At 45.2% G+C, this 19,365-nt stretch overlaps 1 protein-coding gene across 3 annotated transcripts in view; it reads right to left on the reverse strand.

Moving 5' to 3' along the window:
* Positions 1–19,365, reverse strand: part of ADCY8 (adenylate cyclase 8) — a 136,893-nt gene that overhangs the window by 70,356 nt on the left and 47,172 nt on the right. For all 3 annotated transcript variants that reach the window (XM_081322743.1, XM_081322742.1, XM_081322741.1), the window contains exons 2-5: positions 14,026–14,175; positions 11,104–11,234; positions 8,524–8,635; positions 127–254 (exon numbers count right to left, since the gene is read on the reverse strand). In XM_081322743.1, coding sequence (XP_081178869.1) covers positions 127–254; positions 8,524–8,635; positions 11,104–11,234; positions 14,026–14,175 — 521 coding nt within the window. The remainder of the gene's footprint in view (positions 1–126; positions 255–8,523; positions 8,636–11,103; positions 11,235–14,025; positions 14,176–19,365) is intronic.

Genomic DNA, 19,365 nt, shown 5'->3' on the forward strand with positions numbered 1-19,365 from the left:
TTTAAAGTGAGTGGGAGTGGGAAAGACAAGGTTCCTACAAAATATTCCACTGTCCCAAGGTAAGAGCTGTAAAACCACCGTCCGTAGCACAGTGCGAGGGTGGCAATAAAGCCCAATGCAAATTACCTGATGGTTTTAATCATGCTGAGTCCCATTTCAACGCAACAGTGAGCGTGATCCTGCCGAGGCTCTGGAAGCCCAGATACACAGTAGTAGCAGTCTCCCAGGATCTTAATTCTAAGGCAGTGATGTTCCTGTAGATGAAGAAAATAAAAAGAGCAGCTCTGCCATTCTTTCTACAAAAAGAAGATGGACGGGAGGAACACCGGGGAGCAAATACAAAGTTCTGCGGTACAGACATGCTTTCCTGCGTCCAGAAAGAAATGAGACCTGCTATTTTCAAAAAAAAAAAAAAAAAAAGAACAGCACTTGATGACTTTCAAGATCTGAGACCTTTATCCATATCAGAACTCCAAAGGAGAAATCCCCCATGTTGTTGTGACTCAGGGTCAGCCTGTGGGTTCGGCACCCGGCTCAGATGTATCGGATGACTCAGATGAGGGGGAGGAGGTGTGTGGGGGTGACGAACCGGCTGATGATGGCTTGCAGGCTTGGCAGAGCTCCCAGCCGGGGACCTCCTCTCAGCTGCGTGAGCCCGATAGTGCGGAGGATGATGACCCACAGCTGGCCCTGTTCAAGGACGCCCGACGCAGGAGGCAGTCGAGCAGGACTAAGCAGAAAAAGGCTGCGGGTCTCCTCGGGAGGAGGCACAGGGAGACCACGCCCTGAGCTCTCAATAAAAGGAGTGTTTGGGGAGGGGCTGGTTGCTGAAAGCAACCCTTCTGCTTGAGGATTCAAGTTCCGGAGTTTTGGTTTCTTGTTTTGTTAATTGACTATTAAACCTTGGCAAACGTTTTTCAGCCTTGGACGCTCTCCAGTCTCTTCTTTCTGAATAGGGGTTTGCCTTATTACAAGGCCAGAAGGGGCTGGTTCAGAACACATGTTTAGATTATAATAAGAGGAATCTAGTGGTTGGACAAGAAAGAAAATGGTCATCTGAATCCTCAGAGTACAAGGTACTGGTGATTTAGAATAGAATAGAACAGAGCTGGAAGGGACCTTGAAGGTCTTCTAGTCCAGCCCCCTGCTCAAGCAGGAGGACCTATACCATCTCAGACAGGTTATTGTCCAGTCTCTTTTTTAAAAACTTCCAGAGATGGAGCGCCCATGATTTCTGGGGTTAAGCTGTTCCACTGTTTCTTGTCCTGCCATCTGGAGCTTTGGTGAATAACATGACCCCCTCTTATTTATGGTAGCCCCTCAGTTACTGGAACACTGCTATCATGTCTGCCCTATGTCTTCTTTTCTTTCTCCTTGAGCAGTAAAGAGCTGCTATCATTATCCCATTGTAGGGCAGTTTGTTTGTTTATTTCCTTGTATCCGACCTTTACAAATAATTCAAGTCAGTGAACATATCCAACACACCTTTCTCCTCCTATAGTCTCCACAACAACAACCCTGTGAGGTGGGTTGGGTAAGAGACAGATTGGCCCCAAGTTACCCAGCTGGCTTTCCTGGCTAAGGCGGGATTACATCTCACAGTCTCCTGGTGATTGGCCCAAAGTCATCCAGCTGGGTTTAGTGCCTTAACCACTAGACCAGAGGTCTTCAAACTTGGCCCTTTTATGACTTGTGGATTTCAACTCTCAGATTTTCCTCAGCCAGAGTGCCTGGCTGAGGAATTCTGGGAGTTGAAGTCCACAAGTCATAAAAGGACCAAGTCTGAAGACCCCTGCACTTGACCAAACTGGCCGTCTATTCTTACTTGGAGCAAACTTTAGGCAAAACTGGCTCTAACTGATTTATCTAGAGATGATAATGAAGATGATTGGTGATGATGTAACTTTAGTCAAGGTTTATCTGGGAGTTGCCATTTAAATTACAGTGCACTCGGTGTACTGTAAACAGTAGTTGCTTGGCAGCCTAGGAGCAAAGGACAAAAAATTATGCTTTTTAAAAGGATACTGTAAAAACTTTTAAAAGGTTTGAAAGAGGTCCAAGATGTGGTAGTATTACTTTATATTATATTATCTTTCCATAACCCTGTTAATTCCAAAATGTGATGTGTGTTTCATTATCTAGAAAGACATTGGATAGACTAATCCAACTTCTATTCTGGTCTAATAGAGGATAATATGAGCCAGCAATGTGTAGCAGAAGCCAACAAAGACAATGCAATCCCTAGTGTGGGAAGTCAGTCCCCCAGAGAAGGAAACATTAAAAGGGCAGACAAATATATTTTCTCAAAGGATCTTAAAAGAGGCAGAAAAGCATGCCTAGTTTTCTTAATAGCCCCAAGTCTCCCTCCCCCAAGCAGAAACCAGGTCTGCAGATGTTAGTCTTATCAGAAAGACTGGAGTCAAGAAACTGGGATTAGGAAGAAAGATCCTTAGAATCAACACCAAAAATCTAAGAGTCATCAGCCCTAGCCCCAGGGAAGCAGGATATGACCCTTGGGACACAATAGGATTAACTCACCACTATCAGAATACCAGAAAGGCACACTCAGTCTCAGGTCAAAGTTCATGGCACAGGAACAACTCCAAACCAAAGGCTCCAGAGGGTATAAAAACCCACTCCCTACATGTGCTCTCTCTTTTTTTCTTCCAGAGCCATCTTTCTGTCTGGCTCTCCTCTTCAATAAACTGCAACCTTCTTTCTAAAGCAGTCACCATGTTGTTTATCCCCGGCTTGGACTGAACCATGAAGAAGAACACTAGGCTGTATTAACACAGGGATAGAATCAAGATCACATGAAGAACTAGTACGGCATTAAAAAGCCGTAAAAAGGCCATATTGAGAATACTGCATCTACTGTTGGTCACCATATTATAAAAAAAGATGTTGAGACTCTGGAAAGAGTAGAGAAAAGAGCAACAAAAATGATTAGGGGTTGGAGGTTAAACCATTTGAAGAACGGTTTCAGGAATTGGGATGTGTAGTCTAGTGAAAAGAAGAAATAGGGGAGACATGATAGCAAGGTTTCAATATTTGAGGGGCTGCCACAAAGAAGATGGGAGGTCGACCTATTTTCCAAAGCACCAGAAGGCAAGACAAGAAACAATGGATGGAAACTAATGAAGGAGTGAAGTAACATAGAACTAAGGAGAAATTTCCTGACAGTGAGGACAATTAACCAGTGGAATGGCTTGCCTTCAGAAGTTGTGGGTACCCCATCACTGGAGGCTTTTAAATAAGAGATTGGACAGCCACTTTGGCTGGAATGGTAGAGGGTCTCCTGCCTGAGCAGTGGGTTGGACTCGAAGACCTCCAAGATCCCTTCCAACTCTGTTATTGGGAAGGATAAAAACTGTTCTATTCCTATCCTCTATTACAGGGGTTCCCAACCCCCGGTCCATGGACCAGTACCGGGCCACGGCATGCCAGCAACTGGTCCACACAAACAAGCAAAGCCCCATCCGTGGGATACAGGCACCACACAAAACCACACACCCTCCAGTCCGTGGAAAAACCTCTCTCAGCGGAACCGGTCCCTGGTGCCCAAAAGGTTGGGGACCTCTGCTCCATTAGAACATAATAAAAGTTGGATTAGTCTATGCAATGTAATGGATATCTTCCAGAGAAAGATGATGCCTGTCTATAAGCCTGCTCCAGAATAGGTTACAATTCCTGGAAAGTTGGCTGCCTTAGAGGACAAAGACACGCTGACAGATTTCCATCTGTGCTCTGATGTGTCTCCAGATGGTCTCAGCACTACATGTAGTAATGGCAGCTTGAAAAAAAAGGCCATAAGAATTACATCATTAAGGCACAGTTCAGAAAAAGGGGGACATTTTTTTAAAAAATATCAATTTCTATCAGAGTACGGCTCAAAAGGTTAGGAAATCTTCTCTCTTGTTCACTTGATGGTCGTCCAGTTTTCATGTTTGTTGGTTTTATTGTTCCTGAAGAAATGTGACTAGGATGCAAACCAGATACAACTTCTGATACATGTATTTTGATCTAGAATACAGCTTAAACCATAAAGTACATCACCACGATGTAAAAAAGATGTCGAGACTCTAGAAAGGGTACAGAGAAGAGCAACCAAGATGATTAGGGGGCTGGAGGCTAAAACATATAGGGAACGGTTGCTGGAATTGGGTATGTGTAGTTTAATGAAGAGAAGGGTGAGGGGTGACATGATAGCAGTGTTCCAATATCTCAGGGGCTGCCCCAAAGAAGAGGGAGTCAAGCTATTCTCCAAAGCACCTGAAAGCAGGACAAGAAGCAACGGATGGAAACTAGTCAAGGAGAGAAGCAACCTGGAACTAAGGAGAAACTTCCTGACAGTTAGAACAATTAACCAGTGGAACAACCTGCCTCCAGAGGTGGTGAATGCTCCAACACTGGAGGTTTTTAAGAAGAGACTGGACAGCCATTTGCCTGAAATGGTATAGGGTTTCCTGCCTGAGCAGGGGGTTGGACTAGATGACCTCCAAGGTCCCTTCCAACTTTATATTATTATTATTATTATTATTATTATTATTATTATTATTATTATTATTATTATTATTATTATTATTATTATTATTATTATTATTATTATTATTATTATTATTATTATTATTATAAATTTAGAGTATGAACTCAACGATGTGTAACTGAGTATAAAACAACAGAAGTGCAGAAAACTAGAAGGGCCACCATATATATATATATATATATATATATATATATATAAACAACTCCCTTTCTACATCCCTGTAATCTGTTAATTTGGGGTAGAGTCAGGGTATCTGGATGAAGCTGAGCGTTTACTGGCCGGATGCCCTTCCTGATGCCTATGCAAAGTTTGCAGCAGATATTTTTTCTTTGCGCCCTAGGAGAGAGAAATATCTGTCACTACCTAGGTTTGAACTTTCAGCCTTCTGTGTGGGAGGTGAGCATCTTCACCACCAGGCCACCACGCAGCTCGCAAGGGCCACAAGGTATAAATGGTAAAAATCACATTACCAGATATAAATGGTAACATCACATTGCTTAAAATAAAATTCTGCATGGAATCCTCAATTTACAACCATTCATTTAATAACTATTTGAAGTTGCAATGGCTCTGGAAAAAGTGACACATCCTGTCCTCGAAGTTGTAACCATCTTACCACCCTTGTAGTCCCATGATCACAATTTGGGCACTCACATTTATGATGGTTGCAGTGTCTTGTGGTCATGCGACGGGCCAGTTTCTAACAACCAGAGTCAGTTGGGAAAACTGGATTTGCTTTATGACCATGTCATTTGCTCAATGACCACAGTAAAAAAAGTCTGTAAAATCAGATCTGGCCTTGTGATGTAATGAAAAGAAGGACTAGTATGTCCAGTATCTTTCAGATCTTCCAGTATCTGAGGAGCTGCCACAAAGAAGAGGAGGTCAAGGTATTCTCCAAAGCACCGGAAGGCAGGACAAGAAGCATTGGCTGATCAAAGAGAGAAGTAACCTGGATTTAAGGAGAAACTTCCTAACAGTGAGGACAATCAACCAGTGGAACAGTTTGCCCCCAGAAATCATGGGTGCTTCATTGCTGGAAGTTTTTAAAAAGAGACTGGACAATCACTTGTCTGAGATGGTATAGGTTCTCCTGTTTGAGCAGTGGGCTGGACAAGAAGACCTCCAAGGTCCCTTCCAGCAATATTCTATTCTATTCTATTCTATTCTATTCTATTCTATTCTATTCTATTCTATTCTATTCTGTTCTGTTCTGTTCTGTTCTGTTCTGTTCTGTTCTGTTCTGTTCTGTTCTCTTCTCTTCTCTTCTCTTCTCTTCTCTTCTATGGATGGAAACTAATCAAGGAGAGAAGCAACCTGGAACTAACGAAAAACTTCCTGACAGAACAATTAACCAGTAGAACAACTTCCCTCCAGAAGTTGTGAATGCTCCAACCCTGGAAGTTTTTAAGAAGAGGTTGGACAACCATTTGTCTGAAATGATAAGGGTTTCGTGCTTAAGCAATGGGTTGGACTTGCAGACCTCCAAGTTCCGTTCCAGCTATGTTATTCTGATGAGTCATTTAATGACTGCATTGCTTAGCAACCCAAATTCTGATCCCAACTGTGATCATAAGCTGAGGACCACTGGTAAATCTCATTGTCATTACCACCGCCATCGCCACCTAAGCTTGTAAAAATAGCAGAGACCATTTGTCTGACTTTCCTACTGAAAACCAGAGAGCTTTAAAAGTACCCCCTTTTTGGACAATACAGTTTTCTGCCAGATTGTTGGGGGCAATAAGCTGACTTTGTAATAATGCCGCTTGGGGGGGGGGCGAAAGCCCTAATAAGCAGGCATATACATAGAATGAAGGCTATTGCTAAGCACATTTGATTTGTGCTTAGATTGTAAGCCACCCTGAGTCTTCGGAGAAGGGCGGGATATAAATGGGATTAAAATAAAAAAAAAATAAAAATAAAAAAATAAAAAACTTCCAGCTTCCCCTTACTTGAGCAGAACATGGAGAGGAGTATCATTAACTCTGACACCCAATGCCGTAGGCTGCTAATCATAGGACGACATGCCAGACTGAACCCACTAAAATTAGTTCATAATAGCAGATGCATTCCTTGATGACTCAGCAAGATGTTTTTCGTTCATTGAATATTTACTCATTTAATATGAGGGATTAGTAATAGCTTGGTCATGAAGAGGAATGAATGAAGATGAAACATGAATTATTGAAGCTCAAGGAGTTCTTGAAGGCTGTTTAGCTGAAGCTTATTCTTGACCCACTGAATGCAAGAGAAGATCTGACTTCTGCATGAAAATCTCAGCGAGGAGAGCGGGCCACTCCTTGGAGATGGACACTTAATGTACATTATTGCTGGCCAGAACAATTTGGAATACATGTCGGATTAAAAGAAGGCTTTTTACGTAGAGCACAGCATAATTAAATTGTGGAAATCTCCAACACAAGATGTGTTGCGTCTCTTGCGTTAGCGAATTTTAATAGTTACAAAGGATTGTGAGACTAATTTATGGAAAACAGCCTTTTAACAGTATCAGTCTTGATGATTCAGACTAGAACAACCAGATGACAGGAAGATGAATTCATGTCCTATTTTGAGCTTCAATCTAATGAACAAATTAAAGGGGTAGGTAAGTTTTGGTTTAATCTGTTTTTTCCCCCCCTCAAGTTCTTACAACCTATGACAAAATTCCCGGGCATGATTTAAAGCAAGCTTGATAAAAATACGAAAAATACAACGTGGCTTGTCGGGAACTAAGCTAGAAAAAAATGACATTGAATAAAGTCAATGAACTTCTGCAACATTTATTTGTTCCAAGAAGCCAATCAGAACATTTTTTTTTCTCTTTCTCTCCCCAGGCTAGAAAATAAGGGATTGTTTTTCCTATGTCCTATGTCATATTATTAATTTTGCAACATCTTTCAACCAGATCTGATATACCAAATTCTTGGCAGACGCTAAGAGTGTGCTGTTAATCTCAGTTGGGAAACTAGGGTCTAAAGAAAAATGGAGAAAGGTGGATAGCATATCTCCAAAGAAACTGGACAAGAGGACAACTCATCTGTCAACCAAGCAATCAAGTTCTCTAATAGTCCTAGGACTTAAACATTGTGACTCCTTTTTCTATCCTTTACTAGCAACAGTCTTCTTATTGGTCATTTCTCAGATGTGGGGGTTCTTGCACCATGGGTTGATAACAAACTTAGCCTCTTTGCCAGATTCAATCCTTGTTTAGTATCTGCAGCAGCATTTCTCAACCTTGACAACTTTAAGATGTGTGAAGTCCACGCATCTTAAAGTAGCCGAGAAACACTGTTCTACAGAGTAGTCCTGACTGCAGAAAAGACTTTCCTCCAATCAAAGTCAGTTTCCCCTTTAAGACTATGGAAATAGACCACAATGTTAAAAACGTTTATTTCCCATGAAGGATTCGGGAGATTTGGCTACATCAACAGAAATGGAAAATGCAACTTGCCACCTGTCCTAAGAAACTGAGCCAATTTCTCAAGGATCACTACCCAATGTCATGAAACATGAGATGGTTATGAAACTTTTGCTTCAGATGAAGATAAAAGGCAATTTGGCTCGGCAAATAAACAGAAGGAGCCGTTAGCACAGCAAGGTTAAAATCAGGTTAAAGGTTAAAATTTGCCTGAAATGGTATAGGGTTTCCTGCCTGAGCAGGGGGTTGGACTAGATGACCTCCAAGGTCCCTTCCAACTTTATATTATATTATATTATATTAATCAGGAATATTTCAAAATTATGCAACACGCCTGCCGAGCACGTGTTAGTTTTCCCTGCCTTGGATTGAAAAAACTGAGGTGCAATTCTAAACTAAAAACAAAATTTTGACTTTGGCCCTAGTGAGTCACCAAATGTGCAAATTTAAGACAAATTTAAGACAAAAAAGAGGGTCTCTCTGTGTAAGCGTGTGTTTCTCTTTCTCCATCCTGCTTCTCTACTGAAGTTCAGAAAAAGGCATCAGCAGCTGGACTCACGTGTGCTAAGCGATCGAATCTGGCAAAAAGTTCATTCAGCATCCGAACCAACTCTTGAGCTGATAATGTTGTAGAGAGATTGGTAAATCCTTTCACATCTGCAAATAGAATGCTGAACACAGAAAGGGGATGAACAGTCAGATTAGTAGGGATATAGTAGGGCAACTCAAATAGCAATTCTACCTAGACAAGGTAAGGTGCTGGTACTTACCTTTAAAGCCCTACATGGCTTAGGCCCGGGATATTTGCAGGACCGTCTGCTACCGGGGACGACTTCCCATCGCCCAGTGCGCTCACACAGAGAAGGCCTCCTCAGGGTGCCGTCAGCCAGACAATGTCGGCTGGCGACCCCCAGGGGGAGGGCCTTCTCTGTGGGAGCACCAGCCCTTTGGAACCAACTCCCCCTTGAGCTTCGGATGGCCCCAGACCTCCGGGCCTTTTGCTGCAACCTCAAAACTTTTTTCTTCCATCAGGCTGACCTGGATTGACGATGGGGTTTTTAAATATGTTTTAATTTTTAACTGTGTAGTCAATTTATTTTGGGGCTGTTATTTAATTCTTTTTTAATTTTTGTATTGTTGTTTTTTATTGTTGTTAGCCACCCTGAGTCCTTCGGGAGATAGGGCGGCATATAAGTCCCAAAAATAAATAAATAAATAAATTAGTCTGATGTCTCATTGATCCTGCCATCATGTTTTAGTGACTATATAGATCAGTGGTCTTCAAACTTGGCAACTATACGACTTGTGGACTTCAACTGCCAGAATTCCTCAGCCATCCAGGGCTGGCTGAGAATTCTGTAAGTTGAAGGCCACAAGTCTTAAAGTTGCCAAGTTTGAAGACCCCAATATAGATTTTCTCCAGAATGACATGTCCCCCCCCAACCTGATCCTTTGCTTTTCCAATGTCGTAGACTAAAAACAATGTTTGTGGCAGAGGCAAATTTGTGAGAAACAGAACAGGGGGAAAAAGAACAGATAAGGTGAAGAAACAGAGGAATTAATAGACGTAATCCTCGATTTACAACCATTTGTTGACTGTTCAAAGTTACAACGGCACTGGAAAAAGTGACTTACGACAGCCTTTCACAGCTACGACCATTGCAGCATCCCCATGGTCATGTGATCAAAATTTGGATGCTTGACAACTAGATGGTTGCAATGTCCCAGGGACATGTGATCATCTTTTGTGACCTTCTGACAAACAAAGTCAATGGGGAAGCCAGATTTGCTTAACAACTGAGTTATTAACTTAATAATTGCAGTCATTCACTTAACCATTGTGGGAAGAAAGGTCATAAAATGGGGGAAAATGTAACATCTGTATTGCTTAAAAATAAAAATTTGGGGCTCAATTGTGGTCGTAAGTCAAGGACTACCTGTAGCAGTTAAACTGGCAACATTTGTCCCTGCAACTACCCAAACCCTACCTAACTCAACAGCCCTAAATTAACCACGGAGAGGGAGGGGGGAAGAGAGAGAGGGAGAGGGATTAATTTACTAACCCTACGATAGTATGGCATAGATAACTGGAGAATTCCTCTCAAGCATAATAAACTATGCAGGTCTGAATAGTTAACTCAGAGGTCTTCAAACGTGGCCCTTTTATGACTTGTGGACTTCAACTCCCAGAATTCCTCAGCCAGCGTGCCTGGCTGAGGAATTCTGGGAGTTGAAGTCCACAAATCATATAAAAGGGCCAGGTTTGAAGACCCCTGTTTTAACTGAATAGTTTAAAAGACACGATTCCAGCAGGCAGGATTGCCAGCTAGCAATGCAGGCTGAATTGGGTTTCAGGGTGCCCTATTGCATTCACGAGGGTTATTCCTTTCTCATCCATGCTTTGATTTCTCTGCTTTTCTTTCAGTTGCCCAGGTAGGCATCAATCAGTCTTGCATATATCTTGAATTGTGCCCATCCGTGTGATTGCTGCAGCTGCCTGAGCATACGGCAGCAACGGCAAGTCGCATTTACAAGGGAACAAGTCCTATCAATTCTGTCCATACATCCTTGGAAGTCCGCATGCTTGAGATAGCAGACTCGGTGGGCTAGAGTGGAAAACAGGAGCTCTCAAACTAAATCAAATCCTCTCATTTGCACCAGAAAGCGAGGTGAGCAAAAGAAGGCTGGGATATTGTGAGAAACTGAGACAGGAACATCTCTGTTTTCAAACAGGAAGAATGAGCGAAGGGCAACAACGAGAACAGAAACTCAGCAATCCAGGAACATCTCCTAACCTTCCAGACCCAAAGAGGAATGAACTGAGCTAAAGACGAACATGCAATTCAGCAGCAGAAGACATGATTAATCTGGAAAAGGTTGACTCAGCCTTCCATCCTTCCGAGGTAGGTAAAATGAGGACCCAGATTGTTGGGGGCAATTAAGCTGACTTTGTAATAATGCCGCTTGGGGGGTGGGAAGCCCTAATAAGCAGGCATATACATAGAATGAAGGCTATTGCTAAGCACATTGATTTGTGCTTTAAATTGCAAGCCGCCCTGAGTCTTCGGAGAAGGGCGGGATATAAATGGGATTAAAATTAAATTAAATTAAATTAAAATTAAAAGAACAAGAGAAGCACCTGACGTTTTCATAACGGTGGATATAGATCTTATGGAACTGGTGTTGTAAGTGTTCGTCCTCCACAGTGCCCATGTCGTTAATCATTTCTAGCACAACAAATCGAGGTAACACAGACAGAACCAGCCGCTCCTGAAACAACAAACAAAAACAGAGAGAGGAGTTAATAGTCTCTGGGTTTAATGAACCAAAAACATTGCAACAAATCAAACAAATCAAACAAAAAAACAACCCCAGGTTTCACCTGAGGTCTTAAGGCTGGGGAAAGCCTACCTATTGATTCAGTGGAATACACACACACACACACACACACACGCACACAGAGTATATGAATCTTTCCGGTATAAATTTGATAAATGAATGAATAAAAATAAAACACTTGGTTAGTTCTGAAATGGGACAATAACAAAATAATAGAATAATAGAATTGGGAGGGACCTAGAAGGTGTTCTGGTCCAACCCCCTGCTCAGGCAGGAAACCCTATACCAGTGATGGCGAACCTTTTAGAGACCGAGTGCCCAAAACTGCAACCCAAAACCCACTTATGTATCATCAGGTGCCGGGTGGGCGTGGCCCTTTGGGTGGGTGTGGCCCTTTGGGTGGGCGTGGCTGCAGTGGTAACGGCAGACTTGGTGGGACTAAAAAGTTCAATCAATCAATTCCAACTGTGCGAAAACTTTTTTTTTCCCCGCGAGAAGTTGAAATTGATTGATTGATTGAGCTTTTTTTTTTTGGTACACGGCGGTGGAGGCCTAAAGCGAAAATGTTTTATAAAGCCCTGCTGAAGGCCTAGGACTGGGGCGACGGCGCGCGTGCCCACAGAGAGGGCTCGGCGTGCCACCTGTGGCACCTGTGTCATAGGTTCGCCACCATGGCCCTATATCAATTCAGACAAATGGTTGTTCAATCTCTTGTTAAAAATTTCCAGTGTTGGAGCATTCACAACTTCCAGAGGCAGGTTATTCCACTGATTAGTTGTTCTCACTGTCAGGAAATTTCTCCTTAGTTTTAGGTATGTATTGAAAGTATTGAATTATTTTCTTTCTTTCTTTCTTTCTTTCTTTCTTTCTTTCTTTCTTTCTTTCTTTCTTTCTTTCTTTCTTTCTTTCCATCCTTCCGAGGTTGGTAAAATGAGGACCCAGATTGTTGGGGGCAATAGGCTGACTCTGTAAACTGCTTAGAGAGGGCTGTAAAGCACTATGAAGCGGTATATAAGTCTAAGTGCCATTGCCATTAACCTAACAATGAGAAGGCTGAGGGGAAGCTGATGGCAGTCTTCCCATACTTGGCGGGATCTCACAAGGAAGAGGGCATACAACTCTGCACTGCACCTGAGAGCAGGACAAGAAGCCAAGGGTAGAAGCTTGTTAAAGAGAGATCCAACCTAGAAGTAAGGAGGAATTTCTTGATAGAATGAAGTTGTGGGTGCTCCAACCCTGGAGGTTTTCAAGAAAAGATTGGACAGCCATTTGTCCTGAATGCTATAGAGCAGGGGTAGGCAACCTTGGCTCTTTTATGACTCGTGGACTTCAACTCCCAGAATTCCTGAGCCAGCCATGCTGAGGGAAAAGGGAGAGGTTTCCAAGCTGAGCCATGCCGGCTCAGGAATTCTGGGAGTTGAAGTCCATGAGTCGTAAAAGAGCCAAGGTTGCCTACCCCTGGTATAAGCACTCCTGCCTCCAAGATCCCTTCCAGCCCTATGATTCTATGACTTATGTGTGACTATTTCCTTTGGATATAGAGATCAGGGAAAACTATCTCCTTTAGCCGAACAGATCCTCTCCCTTTGCAGTTCCAGTGTTATAAAGCCCATTAGAACATTGTTGGGGGCAAGTTGCTGACTCTGTAAACTGCTTAGAGAGAGCTGCAGAACACGATGAAGCAGTATATAAGCCTAAGTGCTGTTGTTATTGCTTGGTCTGCAGGCCAATTATTATTGAACAATTATGTGGGTTTCAATTTAGCAGGCCTGTTCTAAATTTTAATTTTACTTCTGCATTCCCACAGTCTCTCTTCATAATAGCTTTTCATAATCCTATTAAAGTCTGTTTGAATCCTAATGTAGCACCCAGAACTAGACTCGGTTGATAAATCCAGGTTTAAATGAACCCATCTCTTGTTCTAATTAGAAAACTATATTTCTATTAATGAAGTGCAGAAGGACTGCCTATATCTCTGGTTTTTAAAACTATTTTGTATTTGTATTGCCTTTGGTGCCTTCTAGCTTTTTTTTTTTTAAAAAAAGGAAGTTCACACCACTTCGGAAGAGAGAAGTCAATTCACACATCAAAGGCTTTAGATTAAGATCCATTCTCTTCAAAACTTTGCTTGGGGCAGAACAAACTTTTTTTTTTGTTTGCCATTCCTTTGGACCAGCACTTATCATATATCTCATTCCATTGAAGGAGGAGAGAAATTAAACTCCCTGTGCTATGCCCAAATGTTTGAATATAAATAGTTATGGATGATCTCACATTTTAGCTCAAAGCAAGTTGACTCATATCTTTCTATCTAGAGGTCTTCAGCTGAATGAATGACTGTGGCCACTGGTAAGCTCATAAAAGAAAGAAAAAAAGTACCTATTTTCTCCTTTGGTGCTTAAGAGTTTGCTCCTTTTTTAAAAGTCATTTATCATGGCACCAATAACCCTTTTTGTCTTCATTCCAAATGCATTTCATGTATTGTTGCTAGATTTTTTATTAGGCACGGAACCTATCTCAGGGCGTGAAAAGCTAAGCTTCAGGTAAGTGTTTTTCACCAAGAACTGATGCTTCAATCTTAAGCCTGGGGATTGGATGGAAAGCTCTGTATCCATAATTTTTTTTCTGCAGAAACCAAAATGCTGCAAAGCCATGTTGCAAAGCCAAAGGCATCATGGAGGGCACACAAGGGAAGTTCTCCAGATGTTCCCTCTCACCTTACCTGCCGCTGATTTTCAGTCTCCAGCCGCAGTCGAGCTTCTACGCATCTTCGGGTTTCTAAGAAGGCTTGGCGTTGAGCTCGATCAGATAGGTAGCTAATGAAGATCCCAGCGGTATTCATGCACATAAATAAAACCGCCTGAGCTGCTGTCTGTAGGGGGCAACAGGAAATGATCATAAGTGAGAAGGCTGTATTCAAATGTTTTATATATATATATATATTTATTTATTTATTTAGTTGCATTTGTATACCGCCCTTTCCCTGAGGACTCAGGGCGGTTTACAGGGAATTAAAAAATCCAACATACAAAAGTTAAAACCATATTAAAAAATATTAAATTGACCCTGTACACAATTAAAACCCCAATTAAAAATTTCTCCTCAGCCTGGGCCCGAGAGCTCAAAGAGCCAGGTCTTCAGGCCCCGGCGGAATGATCGAAGGTCGGGGGCAGTTCTCAGCTCCACCGGCAGCTGGTTCCAGAGGGCAGGCGCTCCCACTGAGAAGGCCCTATCCCTGGGTGTCACCCGCCGGCAATCTCTCACCGGCGGAACCCTGAGCAGACCCTCCCTGTGGGAGCGCACTGGGCGAAGGGCGTTTGATGCCGGCAGCAGGTGTTCCCTCAAATAACCCGGACCCAGGCCATGTAGGGCTTTATAGGTAATAACCAGCACCTTGAATTTCACCCGGAGGGCAACCGGAAGCCAATGCAGCTCGCGGAGTAGAGGTGTTACATGGGAGTATCGGGAAACCCCCATTACAACTCGCGCGGCCGCATTCTGCACCAGTTGAAGCCTCCGAGTGGTCTTCAAGGGCAGCCCCATGTAGAGAGCGTTACAGTAGTCCAAACGGGAGGTCACAAGCGCATGAGTGACTGTGCGTAGGGCGTCTCGGTCCAGATAGGGACGCAACTGGCGCACCAGGCGAACCTGTGCAAAAGCCCCCCTGGTCACGGCTCCTATGTGATCTTCAAAATTGAGCCGTGAATCCAGGAGGACGCCCAAGTTGCGAGCCCTATCAACGGGGGGTAACACCTCACCCCCCATCATTAGAGGTGGAATAACTTGGTTAACCCGAGACGCCGATATGCACAGCCACTCAGTCTTGGCGGGATTGAGACGAAGCCTGTTTCTCCCCATCCAGACCTGAACCGCCTCCAGGCACCGGGACATCACGGAGAGGGCATCACTGGGTTGGTTCGGGGTGGAAAGAAAAAGTTGGGTATCATCAGCGTACTGGTGATACCCCACCCCAAAACCACGAATGATCTCGCCCAGCGGCTTCATATAGATGTTGAACAGGAGAGGCGAGAGAACCGACCCCTGAGGGACTCCACAAATGAGAGACCTCGGGGCGGATCTCTGCCCTCCTGTCAACACCGACTGCGAGCGGCCCTGGAGGTAGGAGGAGAACCACCGTAGAACGGTGCCTCCCACTCCCAACCCCCTGAGACGCCGCAGCAGGATACCATGGTCGATGGTATCGAAAGCCGCTGAGAGATCTAATAGGACCAGGACAGAGGAGCAACCCCTGTCCCTAGCCCTCCAGAGATCATTCACCAGCGCGACCAATGCCGTCTCCGTGCTGTGTCCGGGCCTGAAGCCCGATTGGTACGGGTCCAGATAATCAGTTTCCTCCAGGAACAGAGGGAGCTGATGCGCCACCACACTCTCAACAACCTTCGCCAGAAAGCGAAGGTTGGAGACTGGACGATAGTTGTTTAAAACAGCCGGGTCCAAAGCAGGCTTCTTGAGGAGGGGTCTCACCACCGCCTCCTTCAAGGCGGCAGGGAAGACACCCTCCTTCAAAGAAGCAGTTATTACTGCATGGAACCAGCCTCGTGTTCCCTCCCGAGCCGCATAAGCTAGCCAGGAGGGGCACGGATCCAACAAACAGGTGGTGGAGCTCAGTCTCCCCATGATCCTGTCCACATCATCAGGGGAAACAGGGTCGAACTCAGTCCAGATAACATGCTCAAGACCGCCTGATTCCTCCACATCAGACTCTGCCCAGTCAGAGTCCAGGCCGGTCCGGATCCGAGCGATTTTGTCCGTCAGATGATGACTGAACTCCTCGGCTCGTCCCTGCAAGGGATCCTCCCTCACCTCCTGGTTAAGGAGGGAGCGAGTCACCCTAAACAGGGCGGCCGGGCGATTATCTGCGGACGCGACAAGGGCGGCAAAGTAGTTAGACTTCGCCGTCCTTATCGCCGCAAGATAAGACCTTATAAAGGTTCTTAACTGCAATCGGTCGGATTCGGATCGGCTGGATCTCCAACCGCTCTCTAGACCTCGTCTCCGACGCTTCATCTCCCGGAGCTCCACCGAGAACCATGGAGCCCAACGGGATCTGCGCCGAGTCAGAGGTCGCATGGGTACAACACAGTCGAGTGCCCTGGTGGCAGCCATTTCCCAGGCCTCCACCAGAGCATCGACTGGGCTGTGGGTAAGGGTGATAGGTATCGGCCCAAGCGCCCTCTGGAACCGGTCCGGGTCCATTAGGCGCCTGGGGCGGAACCACCTGGTCGGTTCCGCCGCCCAGCGGCGGGGGATGGCATGACGGAAAACCAGCCTCAGGAGGTAATGATCTGACCATGACAGAGGGGTGATGGACGGAGAACCCCCTCCCAGATCATCCAACCACTGTCCAGACAGGAACACCAGGTCGAGAGTATGATCCCCCTCATGAGTAGGGCCCTCAATAACCTGGGTCAGGCCCATGGCTGTCATGGAAGCCATGAACTCCCGAGCTAACTCCGACGACCCCCCCAGTGATGGCAGGTTGAAGTCACCCAGGACTATAAGCCTGGGGAACTCCACCGCCAACCCTGAGAGGGTGTCGAGCAGCTCAGGCAGGGCTGTTGCCACACAGCTGGGCGCCAGGTATGTGAGCAACAAGCCCAACTGAACCCGAGGACCACATCTCAAGACGAGGGATTCACTCCCGGCCATCTGGACAATGGTGGCCTCCCGGGGACACAAAGTCTCCCGAATAACCACTGCCACCCCACCACCCCTGCCCTGAGCCTGTGGCTGGTGCAGCACCCGGAAACCTGGCGGGCATAACTCGGTGAGAGGCACCCCTCCCTCCGAACCCAACCAAGTTTCCGTGATGCACGCTAGATCCGCACATTCCTCCTCGATCAGATCACGGATGAGGGGAGCTTTGTTAACTACGGATCTAGCGTTAAAATAGACCAACCTGAGCTCAGGGGCCTGATCACCCTCATCCCCGGGTAGGAGGGTGCTAACCGGAGGGTCGGAGCGCGCCACCGCTCGGAGATAGCGGGGGCGCGATCCCAGATGTTGATATGGCCCTCCGCGCAAACACCTGCTGCCATTCCCTATCGCCGTGGGGATTTGAAGCCCCACCCCCACATTCCCAGAACCAGCAGCCACCTCCCCCGACCCCGTCCCGTCAGGACCTCTAACAGGACCAGACTGAGTGCCGGTTAAAGATTCCCTCCCTACCCCCCCCTCCCTCCCCCTCCCTAACCTCTTAAAATAACCGGCTAAAAATTTTATCAGGGGCCTCTTAGCATGTCTTGACTCGAGGCCCCTATCTAAGCCCAGCCACCTCTCGGAATCCCAAAGCTTGGGATCGTCATTAAGGGGAGTATGGAAACAGGCGACAGGTCGCGCCCATGAGGCAGGAACTGCCCTAAGGGCATACAAGTCCGCTTCGGAATAATAATAAATCATACTGCGCTGAGATAGTCTTTTAGGGCAGATGTTGTGTCCAAAGGATCGCTCAATGATGGTGTATAGATGGTAAAAAGTCCAGTAGGCACCTCTCCTAGTCTGCAAAGCCATCTCAGCTCTCACCTGAGATGGAAATCCAAAGGACAACCTCAGTCGTCCTCTCACTCCGGCTGAGGAGTCCAATCAGGAGCAGAGAGAGAAAAGGGGATCCTGAGCCAGGGCCACCCCAACTGGTCTCTCACACCAGTGAGGTGGTTACTGGCCAGTCCAAAACCGTCCTCCCACCACGGTCCGGTCCCAGCCACACTGGACTATCAATAGGAGGGATCTTAGTTCCCATCAGGCATGGAGCTAGCCATAATGCCTGCCTGTCAGCCGAAAAAGTAAGAACAGGCAGGCCAGGCCTCTGTCAATCCTCGTATCTCCGGCCAGCGCCACCAGTCCGGGGGGGGGGGGGAAGAACAGGAACATTCTTTCCCAAGCACCCATCCGCCAGTCCAGGCAATCTTCTAACGGCGGAGAGAGGCAATCCCAGCAGATGTATTAAGTCCGGGAATTCGCCAACATGTCCGCCGGGGCCGATAACCAGGCCCACCATCTGCAGCCACCATCCGGGAGGAGAAAAAGGCTCCGCGCCGCCAAAAACGGCGCCAGCCAGCTGGTGATCGTAAGAAGATCTCTGACCGGTGGGGATCGTCGCCGCTGCCCCTCCGACAAGCAGAGGGTATTCACGGCGAACAGGCAGAAAGAGGGAGGGCAAGGCAAGGCGTCCCGGACTTCTCGGCGCCATAGCGGAGAACAGCAGGTCGACAGGCAGGCAAAGTCTCAAGCGCCGCAGTTCAAATCAGAAGCCGCTAGCTGGGGGGGGGCTGAGCACCACAAAAAGCAGCGCCCAGCAGCTGTTTTAAAATCCCCCCAATATATATATATTTCAAATGTTAACTATTTAGATTACCTTGCTAGGCCCCAAACATGGGGCAAATCTTTATTTCCTGTTTTCAGCCTATCTTGAAGGCCATCGAACAGGCTGTAGTCACACCGGACAGTTCATATATTTGTGTAAATTACTAACAAAGAATTAAAGGGAAACTGAGATGCATTCTGACTCTTTAGTCTTCATCAGTCAGCTATACCCTTCTGAGATTCGAACCTGGGCTGATTGCATATTAGGCAGTGTTATTTGCCTCTTAAGCCACAAGGTCTCTCTCGCTCTGTTAGCTTTTTTTTTTTTGCAAGGGAAGATATGTTTCAAATGTTAACTATTTAGATTACCTTGCTAACAGAGCGAGAGAGACCTTGTGGCTTAAGAGGCAAATAACACTGCCTAATATGCAATCAGCCCAGGTTCGAATCTCAGAAGGGTATAGCTGACTGATGAAGACTAAAGAGTCAGAAATGCATCTCAGTTTCCCTTTAATTCTTTGTTAGTAATTTACACAAAATATATATATATATATATATATATATATATATATATATATATATATATATATATATATATATATATATATATATATATATATATATATATATATATATATATATATATATATATATATATATATATATAACTTTATTGTCACTTTGAATGTACACCAATCGGCATACATCAAAATGAAATTTCGTTGCATACAGCTCTCAA

This window comes from Vipera berus (genome assembly GCF_964194415.1).
Source record: "Vipera berus genome assembly, chromosome: 3".
Lineage (NCBI taxonomy): Eukaryota > Metazoa > Chordata > Lepidosauria > Squamata > Viperidae > Vipera > Vipera berus.